Genomic DNA, 25,788 nt, shown 5'->3' with positions numbered 1-25,788 from the left:
AGATTAATTCATGAAGCTTCTTGGAATAAATAGTGAATTGGGTCACCTTGTTTTAGAGACCGAGATACACATGTCCTTGTTCATCCAACCGTAGTTTAGTTTTTCTTTTGATTTTAGCTTGTGTTATTCAATAAAACCCCAAAGATAGAGCTGTAGACAGTTGGAATTTCCCTTCTAAATGAGTAGAGGTACGAGGATCTAATGCCTTACAGATTTAATGAAACCACAGGCAGGTGATTTGAAAACAAACCTCACCTTTCCTCTCTGGATACTCCATATGTGAAACTGGTATTTTCCCTTGTTTCTTTTCCCGTCTTTTAATAATACCAAACTCGGAGCTGTTATGACTCATCCATTCACACAAGCTAAGTTGCTTTAGAAAACAAATTCAATGCTTAGAAGCCCCATTAGAAAATACTAGTTCAGGGGCACTGGGTGGCTCAGTCGTTAAGCGTCTGCCTTCGGCTTAGGTCATGATCCCAGGGTCCTGGGATTGAGCCCTGCATTGGGCTCCCTGCTCAGTGGGAAGCCTGCTTCTCCCTCTCCCACTCCCCCTGCTTGTGTTCCCTCTCTCGCTGTCTCTCTCTCTGTCAAATATCTTAAAAAATATAAATAAATAAAAGTTAAAAAAAAAGAAAATACTAGTTCAAAAAACAAATGGCAAAGCAAAACAAACAGATACAACTATGACAGAGGGCTAATTTCCATAATAAACAAAGGACATTAAATCCAAAGAAAAAGAAAAATTCTCTAAGAAAATGGGCAAAATATATCAACAGGAAGATCACAGGGAAGAAAGTACAAATTTCCTTACTCAAAATTAAAGAAATGAAAATTAAGACAATGAAATGTTTTCAACCTATCAGTTGGCAAAAAACAAAGTTTACAAAGATCTACTGTCCAGAAGTATACCCAGAAATATGCATTATGATGTGTGCAAATATGGGCAACCTTATTTGGAAGACAATTTGGCTACCCCTATTAAATTTTAAATGTGCATACCTTTTAGTCATATATTTTTACTTCTAAGAATTCTATTCATATTTATTACAGTATTTTTTACCCAAAGATTCACGAGTAAGTGACTAATTAAATTTTATGTTAACATATAGTGAAATACTCTGAAGTTATAAATAATGTACTAGCTCTGTTTGGGCTCATATGGAAAGATACCCAAGGGTATTTTTTTCTTAAGTGCAAAAGCCTGTTGTAAAACAGTACAACTGTGTGTTTATGATTACATTTATGTTTATAAAAATTTGAAAATATATATATATGTATATACTTATAAAACATCTGAAAGGAGACAGGTGAATAATTATTAGTCGTAGCTTCTAAGGAGTGAAACCTGAGGTGGGAGAGGTGGGGTGAGAACTGATGTGTTCCACGTATACCTTTTAAGTACTTCTCAATGTTGTTTTTTTACAATGAACAAATACAGCCTTTGTAGTGGAAGGAAGGAAAGAGGGAAGGAGACGGGAGAGGAGGAAAGGGAAGGGGATGTGAGGAAGGAAGGAAGGAAGGAAGGAAGGAAGGAAGGAAGGAAGGAAGGAAGGAAGGAAGGAAGGAAGGAAGGAAGGAAGGAAGGAAGGAAAGAAATGGACAGGGGGAGAGAAGGAGGGAAGAAGACAACCTTTGGAAGTAGTCAGCCTATCCATGTAATATGTAAGTTCAGAATCTTCCTTCCTCAGGTATATGTATATCATTCTTGACCTCTGGGTAAGGAGGCAGCCCCGCCATGTTTTCTCTCACTCACTCAGCCTGCTGGCAATCCTCTGCTTCCTCTAAGACAAGAGGAAAGAGTCAAGTCAGGAAACCTAAGAGAAGAGGCTGGTTAAGGACACATAATAGAAAATAATATTGTGCAATCATATATAAAGGATGTGTATAAAAATACACATCCAGGGTGCCTGGGTGACTAAGTCAGTTAAGTGTCTGCCTTCAGCTCAGGTCATGATCTTGGGGTCCTGGAATCCAGCTCCGCGCGTCAGGATCCCTGCTCAGTGGGGAGTCTGCTTCTCTCTCTCCCTCTGCCCCTCCCCCTGCTCCTGGTCTCTCTCTCACTTGCTCTCTCTCAAATAAATAAAATTAAAAAATATATATATGAGACCAGTGTAACAGATTTGATGCCTACATTTGACAGTAGCTGAAATCAGAAGCAAAATAATCTTCCCTATTGGGACTTAGTGAATGACAAAACAACCTAAATTTATTCCCAAGCCTTAGCCATAGCAAGACATCCTAATATAATGGGGCTCCTGAAAATGTCCTACTTTTATATCTCTACTGTGAGTACAGTTCAGCAAAGTTGGAATTGTTCATTTTCCCTTCATTATGCTCCTGGCCATCCCAAAACCCAGCTACCCTCTCCCAGGGTCCTCCTCCCTGAGATGGAGCTGGGTCACACAATGGCTCATTCAACAACTGTTTATCGTGTTGGAGATCATCCGTGGTGCTCACTGTGGAAAAGTGGCTCCCGCAATATTCTTTATTCCACTGTCCCTTTAAGATGTTTCCTATGGAGCCAAAACACAGGCTTAAAGTTCTTCAGCTTTTCAGAATGTAGCAAAAGGAGAAGGGCAAATATCTGTCATTTACGATAAATAGTGATTGCTCTGCCTGTTACATTTCCCCTTGTGTATTTCCATGGCCCGGCCAGTATTGCCTTGTGCACCTGTAACATTACAAAGCACCACAGGGGTTGCAAGAGAAATAAAGCATAGTTGTGCGCTCGAAGAACTTAGAGTTTTACAAATAAGTGAACAATAACTAGTGTTTAATTGAATGCTATTCTAAACACTTTGCAAGAAATATGATTTATTCCTTATGACAACCCTAGGAAGTGAGTACCATTTATTATCCCCATTGACCAAAAAGAAAACTGAGGTCAAGTGATGGCCCCAACGTCAGACTGGCAGTAAGAGGCCCACCCAAGAAGTCCGCCCGCATCAGAGCCCCCACCATCAGGCTGTTTCCACACAGGAGACAAAGAGCTGCATTACAATAAGCAGCAAGTGTTACGTGCCCTTTAATGACATGAAATACAACAGGAATTCAGACAAAGAGTATTTCTAGGTGGAATGTTCAAGGGGCTACTCAGCAGAAGTATTTTAAGTAAGATTTTGCGGGGTAGAATGTGAGCAATGGATTGCAAGCCGCGTAGGTAAAAGCTTTCAACATACAGAAACTGAGGGCCTAGCATGAGGTCTAACTGAATTTGTTCTACTCTCATTAAATTGTTTATCCTATCTGGTTGCATTATTTTAGCTGCAAATATAAACAAGGTCTACCTGTGAACTGGGTTAGTTTTTTAGGAAATCCAAATAACAAAATCATAAGGAAAAGACATGTATGTTTCATTGTTTTCTTTTTCTAGATACTCCTCGATGGGGATGTAAAGATAAACTATAGAATAATATATGATAACTGGGATATAATTACATATATAGAGATACACAGATGGGGCAGGTGCAAAGCTACTCATGCTCATGGGGTCTGTATAACCATATACATAAACTATACACATATACACTATTATATATATATATATATATATATATATATGTGTGTGTATGTATATTTCACCTAGTTCATTGGCCTCGTTTTCCAGATAGGAAAGCCCCCCCTTGGAAACAGTCACGCATCCTACCTCTTTTCATATGGTGCATTAGCTGACACAGATCTCAGCTCAAAACACTACACTTCTAGTCTGCTGCTCAGCATAGTCACTGTGTTAGTTTGGGAGGTAGTTTTCTTACTCTATTTAACGCCAACACCAGAGAACTCAAATTAGGAAAGTTTCTCCATGCACCTCAGCAAGGAACAAAAGCAGGGTCCTTAGGGCATCAACCTCACTGGAAGCACAATCCTTGGCCCTTTGTTTCCCTATTTTCCCCTTTGAGACCACTTTTTCCACCGTGCCCAGAAGGGTAATCAAGGAAATAATGAGACAATTGGGGTCACGGTCAACAGATGCCAGATGTCTAGACATTTCCATTTTCAACCATGCAACAAATCTCCAACAAATCTGGTTTATCCTCACTAAAATGTCATTTTAACTTTTGTTCGTTAGGGTTTGGTAACTGGAAGGAAAAAAAACAAACAAACTGAAAATACCAGGGTGCTGTTCACTCTGCAGGGAAGACAGAGCTAAGCCAGTTTTGTGCTTGGTTCCGTAAACAGATGCTTGTGTTGTTGTCTATTTGGGGCTTTGCTCACAGTGTTTAGCCAGCAGTCTAATTGTTGTACACAGTGGTAGAGTGGCCTGGGGAAGCATAGGCTCCCAAGTTGAATCTATGTTCTCAGGAACATGCTAATTGGTAACTTTCTGGAAAATACACAGTAGTTACTCTTGACTTATTATTTTACAACCTATTAAGAATCTAGAGGAACCAACCCTTTGCATTTTGTGCTTGGAGGGATATTGCTTTGTCTTTTCCCCACTGAATACATTTTTATGACAAGGCAGCTTGGCCAGGTTGTGGGCAATGAGGACTCACCAAGTAATATTCCATAAAAGTGGGTAAGACCCTACTGCATCTCTCACCGACCAGCTACCCTCTGCCCAACCACCGCCCCCAGTTGAGGCTGCTCTAGAAGTCTGGCTTGATCCTACGAAGCTAGGGCCAGAAGACATAACTTGAGGATCTGGGGGGGGGGGGGGCTTCCGTAAATGCTGTTTCTAGGGAAGGAACAAAGAGGAGCAAAAACAGCTGTTCATGGGATTCTCCTCTGAGGCCTAGATTTGAAATGAGATACTGAATCATCTCAACCTAAGGTAGCTTCTTTAGTCAATTAACAACTCCAGAGGCATGAGGTTACAATTAAATTTACCTCCCAGTTTAGGATAGTATAGCCAAATTAGTAAGGAAACCTATTATAATGGAATGGCTTTGGTGACTTCTTCTGTAGATAGATACATACATACATACATACATAGAAGGAAGGAAGGAAGCAGTAGATAGATGATATGGATAGATAATATATATTCGGCTATATCTAATTAGTCATGTTCTTGGCAATAAGAGAAAGAAAAGAGTGAGAAATGGGGCAGTCTTTTCAGTAAATAATATGCATGTTGAGTGACATGTCAACATTGGTTTCAATTACTCTTTAAAAGGAAAAGAAATTAAGTGCATTAGCCAACGGTGCGGGGGGTGGGGGGGGTGGGGGAGGATATTCCATTTAAGTCAAAAGTAAGCCAATCACCTGAAAACAGGATGCATATCCCCCCAAAAACAGAAAAGCATTTTTAAAAGGAGAGAGGGGACAATCCAGTTCTGCTCAGTCTTGGAAAACACAGAACCAAATTCATGATTATTATTAGAATCACTGTAACAACAGCTAGTGTTTCTTGAGGATTTACTTAAGGGCTAAGCATGCTTACAAGTACTCAACACAGAGTGCCTCGTTTAACTCTTTGACCACCAGAACAGTCACCTAGGCTAAAACAGAATAATAAGGGTTGCTTTCTCCAGCAAAGGGGATGCTGATTTGAAGGACCCCAACAAGTGAAAGAGTGATGAGACACGGTAGAGCTGGTACAGAGGGCTGTTTGATGCTTTGTGAAAGTCTGAATATGCAACTTAGATTTCCATCATATGTACACATTTATAAGTTGGGTGAGTCCATCTGCTTTAATGAAATGTATATTCAACCATCGGGTTGTAGAAATTTCAAAGATTTTATTTTTTGACAGGATGCCTGCCGTTTTTCTCTCTTGACTCCCGCTTGTTTTATTCATTTTGGGGTAGTTGCCAATTAGACCCAATTGGTAAGTATAATTAATGGACAACATGAATCTCCTCTTAAACCCCAACCAAGAAAATTAACCATAAAACCATTCGTTTCCTTTAAAAATTCCTAACACTCTCTCTCCCTATGACTGCTGCTTATCTCTTTCTAAGACTTCCAGCCACATCGGAGATTAGTTGCTCGCTATTATTTCTCATCCTAAAATCCGACATAAGAATAAGACAGGGAGGAGGGAGATAAGCATTTCTTGAGGCCCTGGTATGTTCCAGGCACTATGCTAGGCATTCATATGTACTGTCTCTTAATACTCACAGCAACCCTTCAAGGTAGGGATTATTATCTTCCTTTTATATAGTTGATGACACAGCATTACAGAGTATTTAAGCCCTTGTTCTAAATCCAGTTAGTGGCACAGCATGGCACAAGCCAGGCTGATGTGACTCCAGAACGCTTGCTCCTTTCACCTCACATAAGGAAGCCTTATATCATTCAAAAAGACACTTCCCTAAAATCTTGTTACCTTGGAGGGTTTGGGGGTCATTACTTCATTCAACAACTATTTGAACACAAACTCCATGTCACACACGGGTTGGACATTGGTTCATTTGGAATTCATCAGCAACAGAACTGTGGGCAGAGGACAGTGCTTAGTGGCAAGATGGTGGAGGAATTCACAGGAGCAACAATGAGGAGGAAATAGAGTAGGGTGATGGCATGGAGGATGGGGTGAAGAGAAACAGAAGCTCCTGATCGTGTACCCATGGCTACAGTCTTTCTTCATGTGACTCGTGGACTTCCCTTTGTCATCCTATGCCTGAGAATATATGAAGGAGGCTGGGAAGGCAAAGGGACGTTCAATTGTCATCACTGGCATCTTTTTTGATCATTGCACCATCTTCAAATGCATTGGGGTAACCATGACATGAAAATTTCCATCACTGAGCCCATAACTGTTCCATGAGATCAGTAACAGTTCCGTGGATTAAGGGTCATAGCAGAACTTCATCCAGGGAGACCTGGAAGTAAGAAATAATGAATTTATATTCCCATAGACTGACAGCCCTGGGTTCAAACCACATGATTTGAAAAGGTTGTTAAACTTCCTCTGGGTGGGTTACATGTATATCAGGGACATTTCATTGCCTTCTGTGGATGCTCTAACCTGTTTGGACTTTCTACTACCTGTAGACTCAACCGATCAAGTAAAAGACCATACAAAATACAAATATCAAATTCATGATCCGTTAACTTTGGACTCTAATGACCAGCCATTTCTCAGAGGCTCTCAGCTGAACATGTTGTTTGAAGTTTTCCCTACCTTTTAAAGAATTTTCCTTCTAAAAAGAATAGGTTGTGTGACGAAGACAATGCAGTGTAAACATCTGCCCTCTCTTCATCTTTTGAAATGGCCTGATACAAGTTGGCTGTCACTGAAATGTTTGTCATGCTTGGTACTAAAAAGTCACTTTGTCAATCAAGACAGTAATGGAGTCAAACGAATAGTGTTGGGGGAGTAGAACTAACGTTAGTGAAACCTGTTTCTAGGTAGCTGCCTATCTTGCTTATCTGACTTACTTTCCAGTTCAAGCTAGGAGCCTTTTCTCTGTTGGGAACGCGCTTCTTTATGCATTAGAATGACTTGTTCAGGGACTGTGGCAGCTCCTGTAAACAGTCCACCATTCCATTCCGGTAAGATCTCCTAGGTGCTTTTACATTCAGGGAAGCACGCTGAGATCTCTTTTCAGATTCGAAAGATATGTGTTGCAAATAGTTGGCATTTTGGTCTCAATGTCAGCAAAATCTGCTGTTGTTGGTCAGATATAATAGGTTACTCTCAAGATAACATAGACCTTCTTAATGCGACCCAACCTCTTTCTGGTTTCACTGCTAAAGGAGTGTCTTTCCATATCTTTTCACCTGTTGTTTTTCTAGTTTCTCCTTCCATCATGCATGTGGATCTTCTGCTCCACCCATTCCAAGCTACTTGCAGTTTCCTATAAATGACATAGTGACATACCTCGTCAGATGTGTATTCCTCCTGTTTTGACATTTGCTGAAATTGCAACCTCTTCCAACTCTAGTTATTGACAGAAAGCTACATTCCAAGCCTCATCTTCAAAATCTTCTCTTATGTGAAATCTTATCATAACACACACACGCGCGCGCGCGCACGCACACACACTGTGATTCTTGTAGGCTCAATTATTTGCCCCATAACTCCTGTTGCCACAGTGCCCTGTGTAAGTCTCTGTGTAAGAGGCTCTGTCTCACAGTGCCCTGTGTTAAGTCTCTGTGTAAGAGGCTCTGTCTCTTCCGGCAGAGTGCTTATCTGTCTGCCTGCACCGTCCCCTCCGTCACCTGTAGATTGTGAGCTCCTTGCGAGCAGAGCCTGAGTCCTACTCATCTTTGTCATCCGGCAACCCTAGCACAGTGCCTGGTATGTGCAGGTAGGTGCTCAATAAATGTTTATTGTAAACATCAATCCATGTTTTTCTGGCCTTATTTTTAGCTCTGGTTTCCAGCCTGATATAAAAATGTAATAGAGGAGCTTAGAAGTTGAAAGCTACAAAGGAAGGACATGTAATAAAGCAATAACACATAGACAGACTTAGGGAAGAGAAACGAATAGGAACACGAACAGGCAAAGACCATCGTGAAGACTTCCGACTGTCATGGGCATGAAAGCTTTTGTCCTAGAAATTTGAATGTGTTCCTGTTGACTCATGATTCTTGTTAAATCGTTGCCATCATACGAGCTCAGAGAGTTGAAGGATGTGTAATTTTTGTAGCAGGCTATGCCATGGTGGCTTCATTATTTCCATTTGCGCAGAAAAAGAAATAAGTATTGATTTTCCCCCACTTATTTAAAGTGATAATTGCCCATGGCTGCTTTTCAGTCTAGATTAGGATCAACCATTCAGTAGAAATGCATAGCTAACTTTAGAAAGTTAGGCAAACATGAAATAAATGGCAGAACTTGTGCTGACCAAGTACTTTTCTGCCATAATCAACGATTTTACAGTGGGATATATTTAGAGAGAATAAGGTATCTCATTCTCTAGGGGTCTAAAAAAAAAAAGTGGGCTGAGATTTTAATTTGCTTGTAAGGCTAGGGAATTTGTCATAGGACCCCTCCAAGCCCCTTCCCAGAATTTAAAATAATATTCTTCTCCCTTCAAATATTATTTGGATCATTTCAAACCATTGAAACTGATGGCTACGGAAGTGAAGTCGATTTCAGATAGGCTTGAAAAGTGACCAGAAATAGGGCTCCCAAGGTGTTAGTAATAAAATTGTCAGATATTGTGACAGAATACAAATCTTTTAACCTTGAACCCTCAGCAAAATATATTAACCCCTAAGGAAGAGAAAAAAAAAAAAAGAGGAAAATAGAGATGTTATGCCCTAATACCAGCCAAATAGGCAAACAGTTGATTTTTTTTCTTTTCTTTTTTGGCATCCAGAGCTGAAACAAACAAGCAGCTCTTCCCCTCAATGAACAGACTGTCCCTGTTCCACAAGGATGCCAGATTTCAAAAGCTGCGTGGAGTTCCACATGCCACGGCCCTGCAGGGAAACACTGAGGTCCTAAATCTCAGGCAGAGGAATCAACAGCGCTTGTTGGCTAATGAGCCTTGGCATCTTGGCATCCACATGGGGTTCTGTGGGCAATTCCTGCTGGAGCGAGGGAGGATGAAAAAAAAAAAAAACAGGTGCGCCTTTGCTCAACGGGGGGTGTGAGGACTGAAGAGTCAGCTTTTCTGGTCATCAAACAAATCTGAGCTGAACCTCTCCTCATTAGCAGCATTTCTTCCACATAGGAAGTGAGGACTGGCTCGGGTGCATATCAGAACTTATTAGGAAATCATGGGGGAGATTCTGAAAGAGACAATTAAGCATGGTGTGCCCACATCAGGAGTTGGGGGAGAGATAGAAAGTTCTCCTCACCCTTGTATTTCTGTCCCTGGACTCAGTTTTCATGGCATGCACCGAGCAGGATTTGTCTTGTTCTGTCGACTTACTTCTTTCCATTATTCAAGTAATAAGAACTGTGGTAGTGAGTATGAATTATGGTTCATAAACTTAGGCATGTAGGAAATGTCATGTAATGAAAATTTTCCTTAATTCAAATAAATCCAATTCCAAGCCCTCTTTCCATCTAGTTTTGGTGAATTCAATCTCAGTCTTTCTTAGGTCTCTCTCTCCTTCCCCCTCTCGTGCTCTCTCTCTCTCCCCTCTCTCTGCCCCCCTCCCACCTCTCCCCTTCTCCCTCCCTCCTTTCCCGTCTTCTCCCTCTCTCTCCCCCTGCCTGCTCTCTCTCTCAGGCTGATAGCGTACCTGGGAAACTGGGAAGGGGCCTCGTACTTTCCCTCAGCCAAGGTAACCATTGCTGCCATAACTGCCCCAGCCCGCGTGGTCCCTCCCAGACCAGGCAGAAGGCTTGGGAGCTCCAGTGCTGAGCAGAGTCCCAGGGTGCACCTCACAGCGAACCCGCTCAGGCCAGGTGTCCATGCTCATCGCACCCTCCTGGAGCTTGCATCTGGGTGGAAGGAAACAGGAAATAAATAAGCAAAACATATAGCGTATTACATAGTGATAAGTGTGAGGGAGATTAGAAGTAAGTCAAAAAAGGGAGTGGAGGAAGGAGCTGCAATTTTAAACAAATAGGTGAAGGCCTCGCTGGAAAGGAGACATTTGAGTGAGGACCTTAGGAAGTGAGGGAGCAAGTTATGGGACATCTTGGGGAAGACCGTTTCCGGCACAGCAATGAAAAGACCCTGAGGCAGGAATGTAGGCAACATGATTGGAGCACATCAGGAGGCCTGCGTGGCCATGTGGATGGAACAGGGAGGAGAGGAGCAGGAATGGAGTCTGGGGAAGGAACAAGGGCCAGATCCAGTGAGGACAGTAAGAACTTTGATTTCTGCATTCTCCCTATATGAAATAGTAGCTTGCAGAGTTTTGAGCAAAGGAATAAGTGTTCTTGTATGTTTCAACAGCATCACCTTACCTACTAAGTTGAGTAGGCTTCCCAGGGAGTGGGTGTGAAAGCAGAAACACCAGTCAAGAGACCATGGCAATAATCCAGGCAAAAGCTGGTGGTGCTTAGACTAGGGGTGGTAGCAGTTGAGGAGGTGAGAAGTATATCATTCAGGCTATAATTTGAAGGCAGAACAGGCAAGATTTACCATTAAATTAGCTACAAGTTGTGAAAAGGAAAAGATGAGTCTAGGATGACTCCAATTTGGGGGGGCTGCCCAGCTAGAAGACTGTGTTGAGGCTGTGGGGATGGGAATGGCAGGTATGAGATGATATGAGGAGTTTACCTTTGGGCACGTCCGATCTGAGGCATCTCACAGCCCATGTGGCAATGTCGAGAGGAGCACAGTTGTGCGAGACTAAATTTCAGTGGAGATACTCGGTCTGGAGATGTAAATGTGGAAGTTGTCCATGTGTAGCCAGTGTATGAGACCATGCTGGTGGGTGGGATCATCCAGGGAGTGTGTGAGGAGAGACAGTAGGGGACAGCAGAGGACCAAGAACTGATTCCTAAGACAGTCCATCTACCAGATGTCAGGGAAATGAGAGGGGAGCAGCAAAGATGAAGAAGGAGCAACTCACAAGGTAAGGAGAGGGAGCTGTCTGGAAGCCAAGTGAAGGACATATTTCCAAGAGGAAGGAATGGCCAACTGGGTCAAGTCAGAAGAGACGTGGGAACTGACAGTCAGGGAGGCTGTGAGTCCCTTCTTCCTGTGTCATCAGCTCCCACTTCTCCCTATCAGAGACACTTGGCTTCTCCTCTTTCTCTTCAAGACATTGGTGAGCTCAGGTTCTTAACAAAAGCCATTCAATGAGTTCACCCTCAGGCCAGCAATGCCAACTTTCCCTGAGGAAAGACAGCCCAGTGGGCCCTTTTGGAAATAAGGAGAAAGAGAAAAAATGGAAAACAAAATGTGAATTAATTAGTAACTCAACAAATGATCATGCTACACAGAAACTTATTAGGCAAAGTACCAAGGAGAGAATACATTCAATATAGGTAAATAATATTCAGCAGTACAGTGAAACCCCTACTGAAATAGGACGAAGTGGGGAGCCATTCATCTTTAAATAGTTGGTTCTAGTGGCTGAACGGCAAGACAAGCAAATATCTTCCAGTAACGGCCATGTTTTCTCAATCGTATACAACAAAACTGGCTGTCACTGCTTGGCTTACAAGGTCAGATTTCCAGCTTGGTTAGTTTCTCATTGATCATGGACATACTCAGTCTTGGCCAACTAACAGATGTTGCCTCATAGGAATCATTTTTATCACAATAGTTAGACCCAAAGGTTGGCAAACTACAGACTGTGAGCCAAATCCAGCATGCCGTCTATCTTTGTAAATAAAGCTTTATTGGAACACGGCCACATCCATGCTCATTCTTCTGTGTACCATCTATGGCTGCCTTCATGCCACAGTGGCAGAGTTGAGGGCTTACAACAGAGGCTGTCTGGCCTGCAAAGCTGAAAATACTTACTATCTGGCCTTTTGCAGAAAAAGATTGCTGACTCCTAGTTTGGACTTTAAGATAGACTGCTGGAAACATAACATGGGTGTTTCAGTCCTGCTCCATGGGCTCTCATCTTGAGTTACTGCAGGGGACATATCTTGGATTTCACTTCTTTTCATCGACGGAAGTCTCCTCTACTTATAGCTTAATGCTGGGGCGGTGGTTCTCAAAGTGTAGTCTGTGGACCAGCAGCAACAGGAACTTGGGAACTTGTTAGAAACGCACATTCTCAAGTCCCACTTTAGACCTGCTTAGAAGCTTTGGGTCATTCTGATGCATGCTACACTCAAAAGCCATGCGTTAGAGCAGACACTGATCAGAAGAGCTAAGAACTTGACATGGACATTTCTACACACCCCTCTCAGTGATAATTTTCAGTGCACAAACTAGTTCTTTGTACATTAGCATTAGGGTTTTAAGAACAGTTCCTAGAGGGCCACTTTCTTATATTTAACATTAGGGTCATGCCCTTTCTAGGATGATTACTATTACAGTCAAAGGATTCTTGGTGGCAGAGTAGGAAGAAGCCAAGTGGCTGTTTCACACAAACATGACAGAGTAGGATAATGAGTGAGTGGTTAAGGACCCAAAGTACCATTGGATGCCCCTGGGCCATGACTGTCTGCCGATTCTTCATCCCAGCACTTCAATGTGTTTAAGTGATAGAATGTAATGAGGCATTTATTTATAAGAGAGAAGAGTAGAAGTGATTTATTTTCGGCACCATCAAGGATATGCTAGAATGAGAAAAACTGTAAATCGATATTTTCCCCCTCCAGGATTTATGCAGTGCTGCCAGATTGTAGATGCTATTTTCCCTTGCTTAATGATCGAATCCTTCCCCGGAGCTTCATCTCTCTGAGTACCTAACAGGAAGGAATATCTCTGATAATGAATAGCTGTGGTTTAGAAGGAGCTGGAAACCTGATCCCAGGGAATCACAGAGGGGCAGCAGTGAGTCTTGGCCTTATTAAGCCAGGAAGAGATGTAGCAAAGGAACAGCCAGCCAACTCAGGCCCCTTTCTAAATATCTGAGGGTGGCATCCATGTTTAAAATCTTCCAGAAACGGGGCGCCTGGGTGGCTCAGTCGGTTAAGCGACTGCCTTCAGCTCAGGTCATGATCCTGGAGTCCTAGGATCGAGTCCCACGTCGGGCTCCCTGCTCAGCAGGGGGTCTGCTTCTCCCTCTGACCCTCTTCCCTCTCGTGCTCTCTGTCTCTCATTCTCTCTCTCTCAAATAAATAAATAAAATCTTAAAAAAAAAAAAAAAAAAAAAAACTTTTAAAATCTTCCAGAAACGAGTTTGAGACGCTAAGACATGAGAAACTTAGAGTGATCCTATGTACTGGTTTGTCCCGGACCAGATAGTTCTGGCTTATACCTGTCATCCCAGAAAAACTATTAAGGATTGATGGCCCCTTCCCTTGCAAGAGTGTCCTGGTGTTTGAATGCTAAATCATATGGTCACCCCTGTGAGAGATAACCCAGAAGAGTACAGTGTCCAGACTCTGCATTTCCTAACAGGCCCCTGTTTGGGAAACCCAGTTCAGATAGGCAGTTTATTTTCTAGGCTTCAGTTTATTTAACTATAAAATGGGGATAGTAATATCTCTATCATAGGGTTGTTGAGCAGACTGAGTCAGCCAGTGCAACCCACCTGGAGGCTGCCATTTCTGGTAGGTGCTCAACACCTGCTCCTTCCCCTAAGAGAAAAAGAAACTGCCTTCAGCCTTTTGGCTGAGCGGACTTCACTACATGAGATCGTTCACTGCAACTCAGAAATTCATAAGCGACCTTGTTTGGGCTCCATTTATAACTAGGTTTTTTTTAGTGTATTGTTAACTGTTGTTTCCCTTGGAGGAGCTATAAAAACATAAATAAAAAAACTGTCTTTCAGAGAAGGCCATATTTGCACTTGAAAAATAATTTCACGTTCACAGGTTTGAACCAGAGGCTCAAGTTTGTTAGATGCTCTGCTGCAAAGTGAAGGCCAGAAAGAGAAATGACAGTATTGTAATTCGTGATGTTGGAGCTTGAAAAGCCCAATAAATTATACATCACCCTTGATGGGAGAGGATTGAAATTGACTGAGAGTTGGACACCAGAGTCAGGCAGATGGAGATCAAAATATCATTTTTATTAATGGTGAAGTTGTTGGAAATAATGACTTAGTGTGAGGGCCAAAGGGGTTTGCCTACTCACTTCAGCCTCCAGACAGCCAACCAGAGAAGAAATTTGTGTCTACAAAACACACCTTTACTAACAGCGCTGACTGGCACTGGTCTGTGGAGGAAGAGGAAGAAAGAAGCTAAATTCTCTTCAGTGGAAGACTTTGAGTAGATTTATTCTAACTGAGAAACATGGCCAGACATTAGTCACCACCAATCAAGTTGCTCAATTTTATATGTGGAGAGGAGTAAGGGAAGGACAAGGGGCTAGATGCATGACCCTAATAGACCTCCATCCACACCAAAACTTGAAACCAGGGGAAAGAAGGTTCTTTGTGACGTCATTCATATTTCTCACTGAGCATTTAGTCACAATAAAGATTTGATTAGACTTGACACATTGTCTTTTAGAAAAGATGCCCAGATAAATATAAATTTATCATTTCTCCCAACTGCTGGTCAGAAATTGGACTAAATGCCATTACTAGATCCCAAATAATCAGAACACTCCCTTTGTCTCATATGTGATAGGGCAGTTACTTTAATAACCTTGGTGGTGAATGAAGGTCACTCCTAGCCTACAGCACCTTAGTGGCTGAATCACATCAATCACCTCAGAGGGAAAAGAATTAGGTCGCCTTTTCAGTCATGTAGTTCCCTATTCATTTCATCTGGAGGAAGTAATAGCTTTCGTGGATATTGTTCCAGCAAAGGGAAGAATGTAAACCTCTATTTACGTCTTTCCCCCTCCATGACCAGAACACGTTGTCACTCCAGCTGGGTGCAATTCTGAGAAACAATGAGCCTTCAATTTAAAAGTACAAGACAGCTGAACCAAATTGGCTCTGTGAGTCACTAAGAATCTGGACTCGTCCAGACCTAATCCAAATGGACCAAGTGAAATGTGAGCACCCACCTGGGTGACTCAGCTTCTTCTCTAGGTCTCTGACTACTGCTGAGTCCCATTAGTTAAGGCCTGGGAAACGCCAACATGAGGCCACTTTTGAACCATTTATGGTTATCATCTCTACTGTCGGCCGGACACATCAATAGTATTGCGATAAGGCACTCAGTCCCTTTACAACCACCAATTTATTCCTGTCCCTTCAACTGTGCTGGTCCCAAGGTCTAGACCCCAGACATTGTGCATTTTAATTTTGTTTTATTTCACAAGTATTTAAACTACCTTCTATGTGTGAAGCACTTTGGAAACCAGGATGTTGCCTAAGAGGGTCCTGTCCCAAGAAACTTAAAATCTAGTGGGTAAAATTTTCATTAAAGCAAGACAGAATAAAATAACTGCCAAAAGCTATGTAAAAGAAAAACAAATCAACAATGGACTACAAAGGAATGAATGATTAATACTACCCAAGGGAGCTAGGAAGTGCCTCAGGAATTAGTAACATTTAGACTGGACTTTGAAGATGGAGTTGGGGGTTCTCTGAGGGGCCATAATACATAGCACCTGTCTTCCTCATCCAAATTCTGAACAACTTGAGAAATAAAAAAAGTACTTGATGGGACTCAAAATACCAGTTTTTGTTGTTGGGCAAGTTAGCAGACGTGGCTTTAAGTCTGTTAGTCAAGTGGGCCTAGGGGCTCCCTCAAATCAGATAGCATCCCACAAGGAGCCTTCACCCCCCACCCCAAATCAGATAGCATCCCACAAGGAGCCTTCACCCCCCACCCCAGCACACACAGCTTTGGGCACGGGGCCCCTGGAGAAACTGGGAGACCTCATTCTTCTTCATGAAACCAGGAGTGGGGAGAGATATTTCCCTCTAAAAATTAGGATGTCTAGGAATCCTAGATGGCAGATCATGATGATAGTCTGATGAGACTAGAATTAGGGTGAACAGAAGGTTCTGGAGGGAGATGAGGCTGCAGATGGAGGCTAGGGCCAGAACATGAGGAGCCTTGCCTGTCACATGAAAGATGTGAGATTTTGTCTATGAGCCACGGGAACCCACTAAAGATGGCTGTAGAGAAGACTGTGTTTATTATGGTAACTAGCTGGTGGTGATCATTGTGGAGGCAGGGAAATCAGGATGCAGTTCTGCTAGTCCACAGGAATGTGGGCATAGAAACTGGGCATAGAAACTGGGCATTTGGAATAATTCCTGATTTCATGAGAATTTAAATCAGATCTCAGTGCCCTGGAACTCAGGCCAGTTGATTGAGGGGGAAATTGCTTATGTCAGAAAACATCAAAAACTTAATGTGGAAATAATTATATTGTCATTTAACCTATAAGAAATCAGGAGATACTTGATGGTAATGCAGTGCCCTGCCTTCCCGCCTTCCTTCTGTACCCCAAGTTTTAGTGAGCATCTACCCTGTGTAGAGCCCTGTATGGTGTGCAGGGAATACAAAGATAAACCTACCTAACAGAGAAAAGAGGTGCCTAAATATGTCATTAATGAGCTAAAACTTCGGGATGAAAGGTGCTATGAGAATGTTTTTATTTATAACAGAGTAATTGATGGACAAAGTTATAAAATATATTCATTGGCATGGGCTTTTTAAAAAAGCAAATGCTATGAGGAAACACAAGTGAGAATGGTTAATTCTGCCCAGTGGGGCAAGGGGGAGGGGGCTCAGGAAGACTTGTCTGTGAACCTGAGAACTGCAGGATGAGTATGAGTTCCTCACAGAGAGTAAGTCAAAAAGAACATTCCCTAAAGAGAGAAAAGACCTTTTCACATTTGGGGCAGGAAGAAGTAATTGCAGCCTGTCTCAACTAATACAGAAAGGTTTTTATTTTGTTTTTGTTTTTGTTTTTTTTAGAAGGGCAAATTAATACACATGCCACCATTTTGCCATTACCCGCAACATTGCTCTTTCCTACCGTCTCCCTCTCCTCCCACCTCTGTCCTGCCCTGGGGGCCGGGTCTTTCCATGTTTGGTTAAATCCATAATTCCCTGGCCTGCTCTGCTGCCTGCTAATTCCACCCAGAAGCCAAACAAACTTGTATGGGCCGTGGACCTAGATCCTGGCACATTTATCGGGGAGGATAGGCAAAGTATTATAAAGTAAAATGAGTTAGAACCACTCTGATTACCTTACATTTGAGAAGGCAAGGGATGCCTTTTGATGTGGAGGTTTTGAACAGAGTAGAAAGTAAGAAGACTCTAGCTTTGTTTGGGTGACTTCTCTTGTAGACTTAGATCAGTTACATTAAGACATTCAGCCCGCAAACAATGGCCTCAAAGAAAACACTGGCTCTTTCCTTTTATGAAAATAATACTTGCACCACAGCCCCTGGGATTGGCTGTTCCCTTTCTATTGAAACGATTCACAGAGAATGTTACTTGCATGTCCTGGTAATAAGCGAATGTTAATAGCAGGATATTTCGATCAGAGCTGGTTGGCCATAAGGGAATAACTGTTTCCCATTGACTAAGTCAAAGGCCAAGTTACTTTATTAGCATATAATATACTTGGAGTTGGTTTATGGGTTTTTGTTATTTGGCATTTACATCTTTGTCCAAGCCACAGAACTCGAAAGGCTTTCCAAGCTGGTTGAGGAGAGGCCCAGGGTAGAAGGCATTTGGGGAGTAATACAAGAAGTCACCTAATCCCCCTCTAGAAAGAGTCACCTACCCCAAACCAGAAAGTTTTAGCCTTTTGGATACAAGATAAAAAGAATTTGTCTTCCTAAGCATATTATTGGTCTGCGTGAGAGAACATTCAAACTTTGGAAAAACGTGTTTCCGATTATTTGTCAGAGCATCCTTTTGATTTAAACATACAAAATGCATTTATTTTTCTTTCATCCTCATGAATATTTACATATATTTAAAGTAGAAATCTTTTATAAGCTTAATAAATATAAATAAGAATCTTTATATTTGTGTTTGTTTAACAATATGGTTCTCGAGTGCCAAACTCTGTTCTAAGTGTTTTATAAATAATGACTAATTATAAATCTCTCCCTCCCTCTCTGTCTGTCTCTCTCTCTCACACACACACACACACACACACCACACACCCTTTCATTCCCCTCACTCAGGTCACATAATCTCTTTTCCAGGGTACCCTCTGCCCCTTCCTTTCTCCCTGAATACACTCTTCTCTGCTTGCTTAAACACCCTTCATGATCCCACCAGAGCCGCGGCCCATGGAGGCTTCACTCCCCACCAACCCACTTTCCAGTTATTCACTCCAGACCTAGGGATTTCCACTCTAATTCCAGGAAGGCAAATGTGGCCCACTGCAGGTCTGCCATCCACCTCTAGTCCAACCAGCTTTGAAAGAAGCCAAATAAGGCCAAGCTTCTGTGAACGGGTCAATTCTCTGACAGGGAGTGTGGACATGGAGGACATGACAGGTATTTCTAGTATACGTGCCACAGCGTACCATGGCTGGTCTACAGGATACCTCACTTCATCCACTCGTCCACCCTCCCAGGCTGTCCTTTGCCCTCTGATGGCTGGACAGAAAATCGAAGCAAAAATCGATGAATTTTGCATTTCATCCAAAATGAAAGCCAGCCGGTGGGAGCTAGTACAGCATTCCTATGAAAATACTGGTGGTGTCAATAATGCACAAAATAGATTAGTGCAACAGTATTGAAAACAAGCTGGACAAGAAGGGTTTTGCCATATTAATTTGATAGATTCTGCATTCTCTGTCCCCAGGAAAAGAAAGGCTACACCATCAGCTCTCAGTCATTCATCGCTGAGAGAGGCTTTCCCATCAATTCGAACTCTGTATCTTTAGTGTCTTAACAACCGCCTGTCTCCAGCCAAATTTGCTGAGATTTTAAATGGCAAGATAAAATACATATGGCTTATCGGCATTAGCTGTAAACAGGAAGGACTGTATAGGAAGGGGACCCATTACGTTAAATATCAGTAAGGGAATTGCCATAGGAATTGGTGAATAGGAAAGGACATTTAAGGAATTCACATTATTTTCCCCCTGCCTAGTCCTAAAAGGAATTGGAAGTTTATATGTTGGGAAGTCCGAACCACCGGGAAAGACCCCAGCCATCTTTCCAGGAATTTCCTTCCCACTCGAGAACCATAAGTATCCAGAAGTGAAGCATCTTGTTGTGTGTGGCTTTATTTTTGCTGCCTAAGAGTTTGTGTGGTACTTTATATCTCCAAATGCTTTCCTAAGCATCAATTTAGGTGCAGAATTATAGTGGCAAAAAGGTATAGTAATTACAATGATGCACAGGAGTGGTTTGCAGGGTTTGGCATTTACCAATTGTTACATCACCAGGATTCACCAACAGATAATTGGGTTTCTTACCCATTTCCAAATAAGGCCAGCCACATTCCGGTTATAGTTCTGTCATCTTGAATAGATAGTATATTTTACCTCTAAACATGAAGGCAATATCCAAAACATCTGCTTCCACAGGAGACTGAAAAGATCTTTTCAGAAGAAGAAAAAATGTTTTCTCATGTCATTCCCTAGATATTTTCTTGGGCTTGCTCTGTTCCTTGGTAGCTCAACGATTTCCAGTTGTGTTCCCTTTCTCAAAGTACAGCATATTAAAATATTCCCTTTGTGGACAATAATATTCTATAGTCGTACCTGAATATTCAAGTGTTATGAATCTTCCTAATGATAAGAAGCACCTTAAACTTAATAAACAAGAATAGTGTCGAGTGTTGTCAGTTGAACACAAATGATTACCAGATTTATGTACTTTTTATCAATCTGTCCACAGTTTCTCTGAACATAGAAGAGATTCACTAAATAGATAAGAGCATCAAGAATCTCTTATCTGTTGAACGCTCTGTATTATGCAAACTTCAGCCATTACTTCTCAAGTAGGTAGCAAATTGGTATCCATTAAAATGAGGCAAACAGCTTACTGCTTCTCTTCCCATCACTATAGTAATTGCTAATGTCCCCCAAGTCTGTGCAAGGTTCTGTTTGAAGAATGCAAAATCTTAGGCAGTTGCTGAGTTTCTATGGCTTCATTCTGTAGCCCAAATACAGGAGATAGTGACCAGTGTTCTGTTGGTAGAAGCCAACCATTGAACCAAAGACCAGGTGATTGAAGTGAGAAGTTGGATGAAGGGGACATGTTCAATGCTTTCAAATTTTATGCCAATTTTAATTATGTAACTTTAAAATTGTGAAACATAAAATATACTGGTGAAGTCCTACCATATGCATAATTTCAATGCATGTGAATTCTCCACACAAACTTCCAAATCATCAAGAATCACATAATCCCAGAGGTGGCAAGGCCAGTGAATTAACTATGTTGTTATTGCGGCACAATTTCAGGGGCTTGACAGAAATGCCCACCCACCATTGACGGACTCAGTCTTGAATGCATTAAGATCTTCAGGAAGCCATCTCTCACAGAAAGTTTGATCCCTCCTTTCTAAATGGCTTCTACTGTAATAATCACATGATCTCTAGCCTACATCATTATGACCTACCTAAGATCAACCTTCTATGCTCCATCTTCATTTCCCAACAGAAAATAAATTATTCCTTAGGCCCGTAGGCATTTTAGATCATATATGGTGATGTTGACATAAAACCAAAGTGTTCATTTACTTTGATCAAAATGCTCACGTTATCCAGGCGTTTCACTACAACAGACTGAATGGTTTCACAAGTGCCCGAACTGATCATAGATTATGATCTCAAGTCAGCAGAAAGAAAGAAGGTGGGGGGCGGGGGCGCTTTTGGAATTTTAAGGCTTTCTCCTGTTCCTGCCGCCTCCCTTCCTCACAACACCCAACCCAGTTTTTGCTTAAGCCAATTTTGGCACTGAGCCTCATTGGGAGCCCAAGCTAAAGGACATAGCAGTCAGAACAAAATGTAACAAAAGTCCAAGGGGTTGTCTTCTGCAAAGAACAATGAATTGGGGGTGCAGTTTGTAATTTGAAAGCCCTAGCTCAGCTTGGAATGTTGTAGAATGTGGCTGTTAAATCCATTACCCAAGCCCACAGTTTTGGAGGCCATGCCTCTAGCTCCAGCATTGCAAAAGCTCAAGCGTGTGGCAAGCATCTTGCCTCTTCCTGCTTAAGCAACTCCACATTACTCTAAAATTAAATTCTAATGGAAATCTCTGAGAACTACTGAAAGCCTTTGGTTATGGTAGAAAATGAAAAATTATTGTGATCAACTAAGGAATTAACCTATTTTTCCCCAAAAGCACAGGAAATGTATTCACACACACACACACAAAAGTCCCTGAGGCTTTAGATAAAATGAAAAAAGTTTCTTTAATAATAGAGGTTATATTTTTTAAAACTATACATCTGAACAACTATTTTTGTGTGTGTGTGTGAATGGCTAGTAGGTTTAGCTGAGTATGGTATAAACTTGTGATTATCTTCAAAGGAATTTATATTAATTTTGTTATGGGCATAAAGAAAATAGTAGTGAGCCATGTGAATCGAGCTGAGTATGTAGTGGATTCCAGAAAGAAAAATGTTTTCTTTACGTCATTAATAGAAAATGTCCTGTTCTTGATAATTTAAGAAGCTTTTTCTTTACTAATGAGGTCATATACCACAGAGTCTAACTTTTATATTTGTGACTTTCTCTAGGGTATCTTTAATATCCTGTGTCCAAAATGTAACTTAGGAACCAAAGTGTGAACAGAAGAAATAAAGAAAAACGAGAGAGAATGAAGGGAAGGGTGATACCCTACAGACAGTGTTTTCTGTGGAAGTTTAGCCAGTCAGTCTAACTGGACAGCAATAGTATGATATAGTTCCCATTGGGCACAGAGTTTCGTTTGAAAACCCATTCTAGAACTTCTCTCACAGGTGTCAGTGAGCTTCATAAAATAAGGCAAGCTGATGCTCTTTTGCAGCTGTAACAATGTGCTTAATTTAGGGTGGAGTTCTGTAAGCGTCCATTCATAGGTTTTTCATGAATCTCTCTCAAAGATCCATAAACCCTTGAAATTGTATAGACACATTTTTTGACTATCCATATGTGTATTTTTCTGGAGAAGGGGTCACTAGCTTTCATCAGATTCACAAAAGTATTCAGAGACCCTTGTCTCCAAAAAAAAATAGGCTAAGAACCACTGCTTTTGTTCATCACTGATTATTTGATATCATTTTCCTTTCTCAGAAACAAAGGTGGGGGGTGTGTGTGTGTGTCTTGACAGGAAGACTTAATGTTACCATATTCTGGCAGGTTTAGTTTACATAAAGCATGATATTTTTAGATATAGCCTCATTCTCTACCTCCCATAACTAAGAAATTCAAAAGTACATTATTTCAGACTATAAGAGCTTTTGTTGTCTATGGAACGAATTTCCATGTATTATCAGTGTAGGAAATGGAAGAGAATTTGGAGACCAGATATATTCAGTACTTTTGAAAAGGGAGATTCTATCTTGATACTTCATCCAATTTTTAGCACTGGGTCATATTATTATAATAATAATATGAGTTAATATAATTGTTCTCATCCTTGTAATTGATAATGGCTTCATTCTAAATATAGGAAATTTGATCATCTAAAATGTTTCTCTGTTTCTAGGGGTTACAACAATTTGGTACATTGATAAATACATTGATATGAAATCATTTGACAGTTTATTGCTCTCAAGTCCTGCTCTGAAAATTGATCCTTTGCACCTATGTATCCTTGCAAAGGGAAGAGATGTTTCCAGCCATCTTGCCTATTGTCTGGTAGATTGTAGATGATTGGAAATTCTAGAAGGCCCATTCTAAGACTTCTTTCTCCATGAGAACATTGAGTGGATCACTATTGGTCTGTGATTTGGAGTAAAGATTCCACTGACAGAATCAGTGCCCAAGATCAGAATTTGGCAAATGCCTCTCTTGGAAGATCCTAGAATGAGTCTAAATAAATCATTTGGTATAAAGCAGCAAACACAGCGTACTGTTCCTTGATAGGAAGCAATACAATAGCATGTGCTAGCTCAAGGAAAAGTGAAAAATTAAATAGCATAGTTCTTTGGGAAATACCTCATAAAATAATTTTAAACATTGGAAAAGAGACCCTTTTCCAAGGCATGTTAAAATACAAATCCACGTAGGGTGGGTATTTCCTATGTCAGCAAGTTCTCTTCCAAAAGCAGTGTGCTGTATTAACATTTCAAGTTAGCCCTTAATTTTCAAAGAGCCTTTCAACAGAATTTACTTGATCTCATGATCAGCAGTGGGGAAGATGTCTCCTTCATAGACATGTAAAGAGAGTTTTAAAGGGACATTTTGTCTGAATCATTAAGGGCCTTTGAGCCAAAGGGGAGCAGCACTGATCTTTCTCTTCCCTCTTCTTGGATTTGAAGGAGGGATTCTCAAACCTTTTCCATCCACAGAAACATCGAATGGCACCACGGGTCATCCCTCTCTTCTAATTCCCTCTGGAGCACAAAAAGAAATCTGGGGACCCACAATTGTCATTTTCTTACATTTTTAAAAGATTTAAAAACAGCACCCATTTTTGTGTAACTGACACTTTGGGCCATTCCTTTAAGACGAAAATCAAATCATCAAAAACACTGACTTAGAAAAGAGAAGCCCCCAGGAGACTGATAATACTGTAGAAGTATAACAGGGCCCCCAAGTCAAATACAATCTCTCACTAATGGAGCAAGAAACCAAACCTCATACTATTATTTCTCACAGGGCAGCGGTTTCTGGATAAAAGAAAAAAAACCACAGCAGGAAGGGGAAAGGGAAAAACTGAGATGACTAAAGGCTTTTTTTTTTTTTAGTTCGTATTTACAGAAGTGGTACAGAATCTTGATTATTTCTTTTTTAAGATAACTGCTCTGTACAGAACCATCTCATTTTTATGGTACTGCTCAATTTCTTAACTCTTCTGGGAAGGTGAAGAGTGAGAAAATGCAGCGTGATACCAAAATGAGCACAAGATGTTATCCAATGAACCATGATGACACTTGAGAGGTCACTTGAAAATGAACTTCATTTCTTTGTCATCGCGTCTCTCATGGACATTCGTTTTTAATAGTCATCTTTAATATGTTAGGTTGAACCCCACATGAGTACTGATGTTAGGGCAATTTTTACGTCTTCTAGCTTACCATTAATAACTTAAATACTTTAGAAAAGGTCTGTGACACCCCAGAATTCAACAACTGAATTCAACCACTGTTTCCGGACCACCCGCCATGTGGTCAAGGACACAGTATCAGCAGGCGGCAGATGGCAGATGCCATGTCTCTTGGGTTCTTTATCATGACTGTTACGCTGTTAAGAACCCTTAGTCAAGCGGATCATTTATGGTCAGATATAGATAGACCCCTAATGTAGCCAGTAGTTGACTCAACAAGTGCATATATGCCCCCAGCTGATTTTGACCGTCTTTAATAAAGTGAACCGTTCAGATGTTTTCTTAGCACTGTGATGACATCAGGGATCTGGCCTGCTTTAAATTCCCATTTTTCACGTAAGAAACTGAACCACTGGGTACATAGGAGACTTGCTTAAGGTCACATTTAGCTTCCAGTCTTTCGGTTGCTGGCTCAAGGCTTGATCTACTAACCTTCCTTCCTCTCCTTCCTCACCCTATGCACCCCACCTCCGGTAAAGTACGGCAGTGGGTCCCTTCACCGGCCCCAGCACCCCGGGAACTCTGAGGAGAGGGCAAAATCAGATAGACTTTGGTGGGAAGATTCTGTGAAAGGAGTTTCTGTACAATTTTTGCTCCATATTTTATCCCTTCATATGTTGTGATCTCCCCCATGCTCAGTAATTTTAGTTTGTGCTTTTTGTTTCTCTTTTTGTTTCTTTGGTTTGCTGGCTTTGTGTTCTTTTCTCTTTTTTTTCCCTTTTTTTTTCCTTTTTTAATGCAGGAATCGGTCAAGGAGTTCCGGTGGTGGCACTCATTGTGGAAGGAGGACCCAATGTGATCTCGATTGTCTTGGAGTACCTTCGAGACACCCCTCCCGTGCCTGTTGTTGTCTGTGATGGGAGTGGACGGGCATCTGACATCCTGGCATTTGGGCATAAATATTCAGAAGAAGGCGGGTAGGTAATTTGCCAGGCCCTATAAGAGACCTTTGAGTACAAAGCTGTGTTCCAAGCTCAGGAAGATGGTATCAGTTGATGGAGACGTTTGGTCTGGGAAGGTGGTGGGGAAGAGCAGGGGAATATATTCTAGATGTCCTATGAAGTGAGAAATTCTATGAAAGCCCCACTACACTAGACTAATAAGGAAGACAAAAGGGAAGGAGGGGTCATAGCACTTGGTACCCTTTCTCTTCATTTCTTCTCTCTTCTGCTCCTCCCGCTGAGGAGAAGCAGGGACTGGGTTTGAACACATAAAGCACAGCGAATCCGGACCCTATGGTTCATGTGAGTACTTTGGGAGAAGCTG

The 25,788-nt window shown here is 41.5% G+C and overlaps 1 protein-coding gene across 1 annotated transcript in view; it reads left to right on the top strand.

The window, feature by feature from the left end:
- Nucleotides 1-25,443, top strand: part of LOC135362752 (transient receptor potential cation channel subfamily M member 3-like) — a 69,921-nt gene extending 44,478 nt beyond the window's left edge. The window contains exons 6-7 of the mRNA XM_064579937.1: nt 5,699-5,773; nt 25,265-25,443. Coding sequence (XP_064436007.1) covers nt 5,699-5,773; nt 25,265-25,443 — 254 coding nt within the window. The remainder of the gene's footprint in view (nt 1-5,698; nt 5,774-25,264) is intronic.
- The last annotated feature ends 345 nt before the right edge of the window (nt 25,444-25,788 follow it).

The sequence above is a fragment of the Mirounga angustirostris genome, unplaced genomic scaffold, assembly GCF_029215605.1.
Source record: "Mirounga angustirostris isolate CCGP_5_RB_7025 unplaced genomic scaffold, mMirAng1.0.hap1 SCAF_15, whole genome shotgun sequence".
NCBI lineage: Eukaryota > Metazoa > Chordata > Mammalia > Carnivora > Phocidae > Mirounga > Mirounga angustirostris.
The sequence above is the reverse complement of the archived record's forward strand: the minus strand, read 5'-3'. Positions and strand labels throughout refer to the sequence as shown.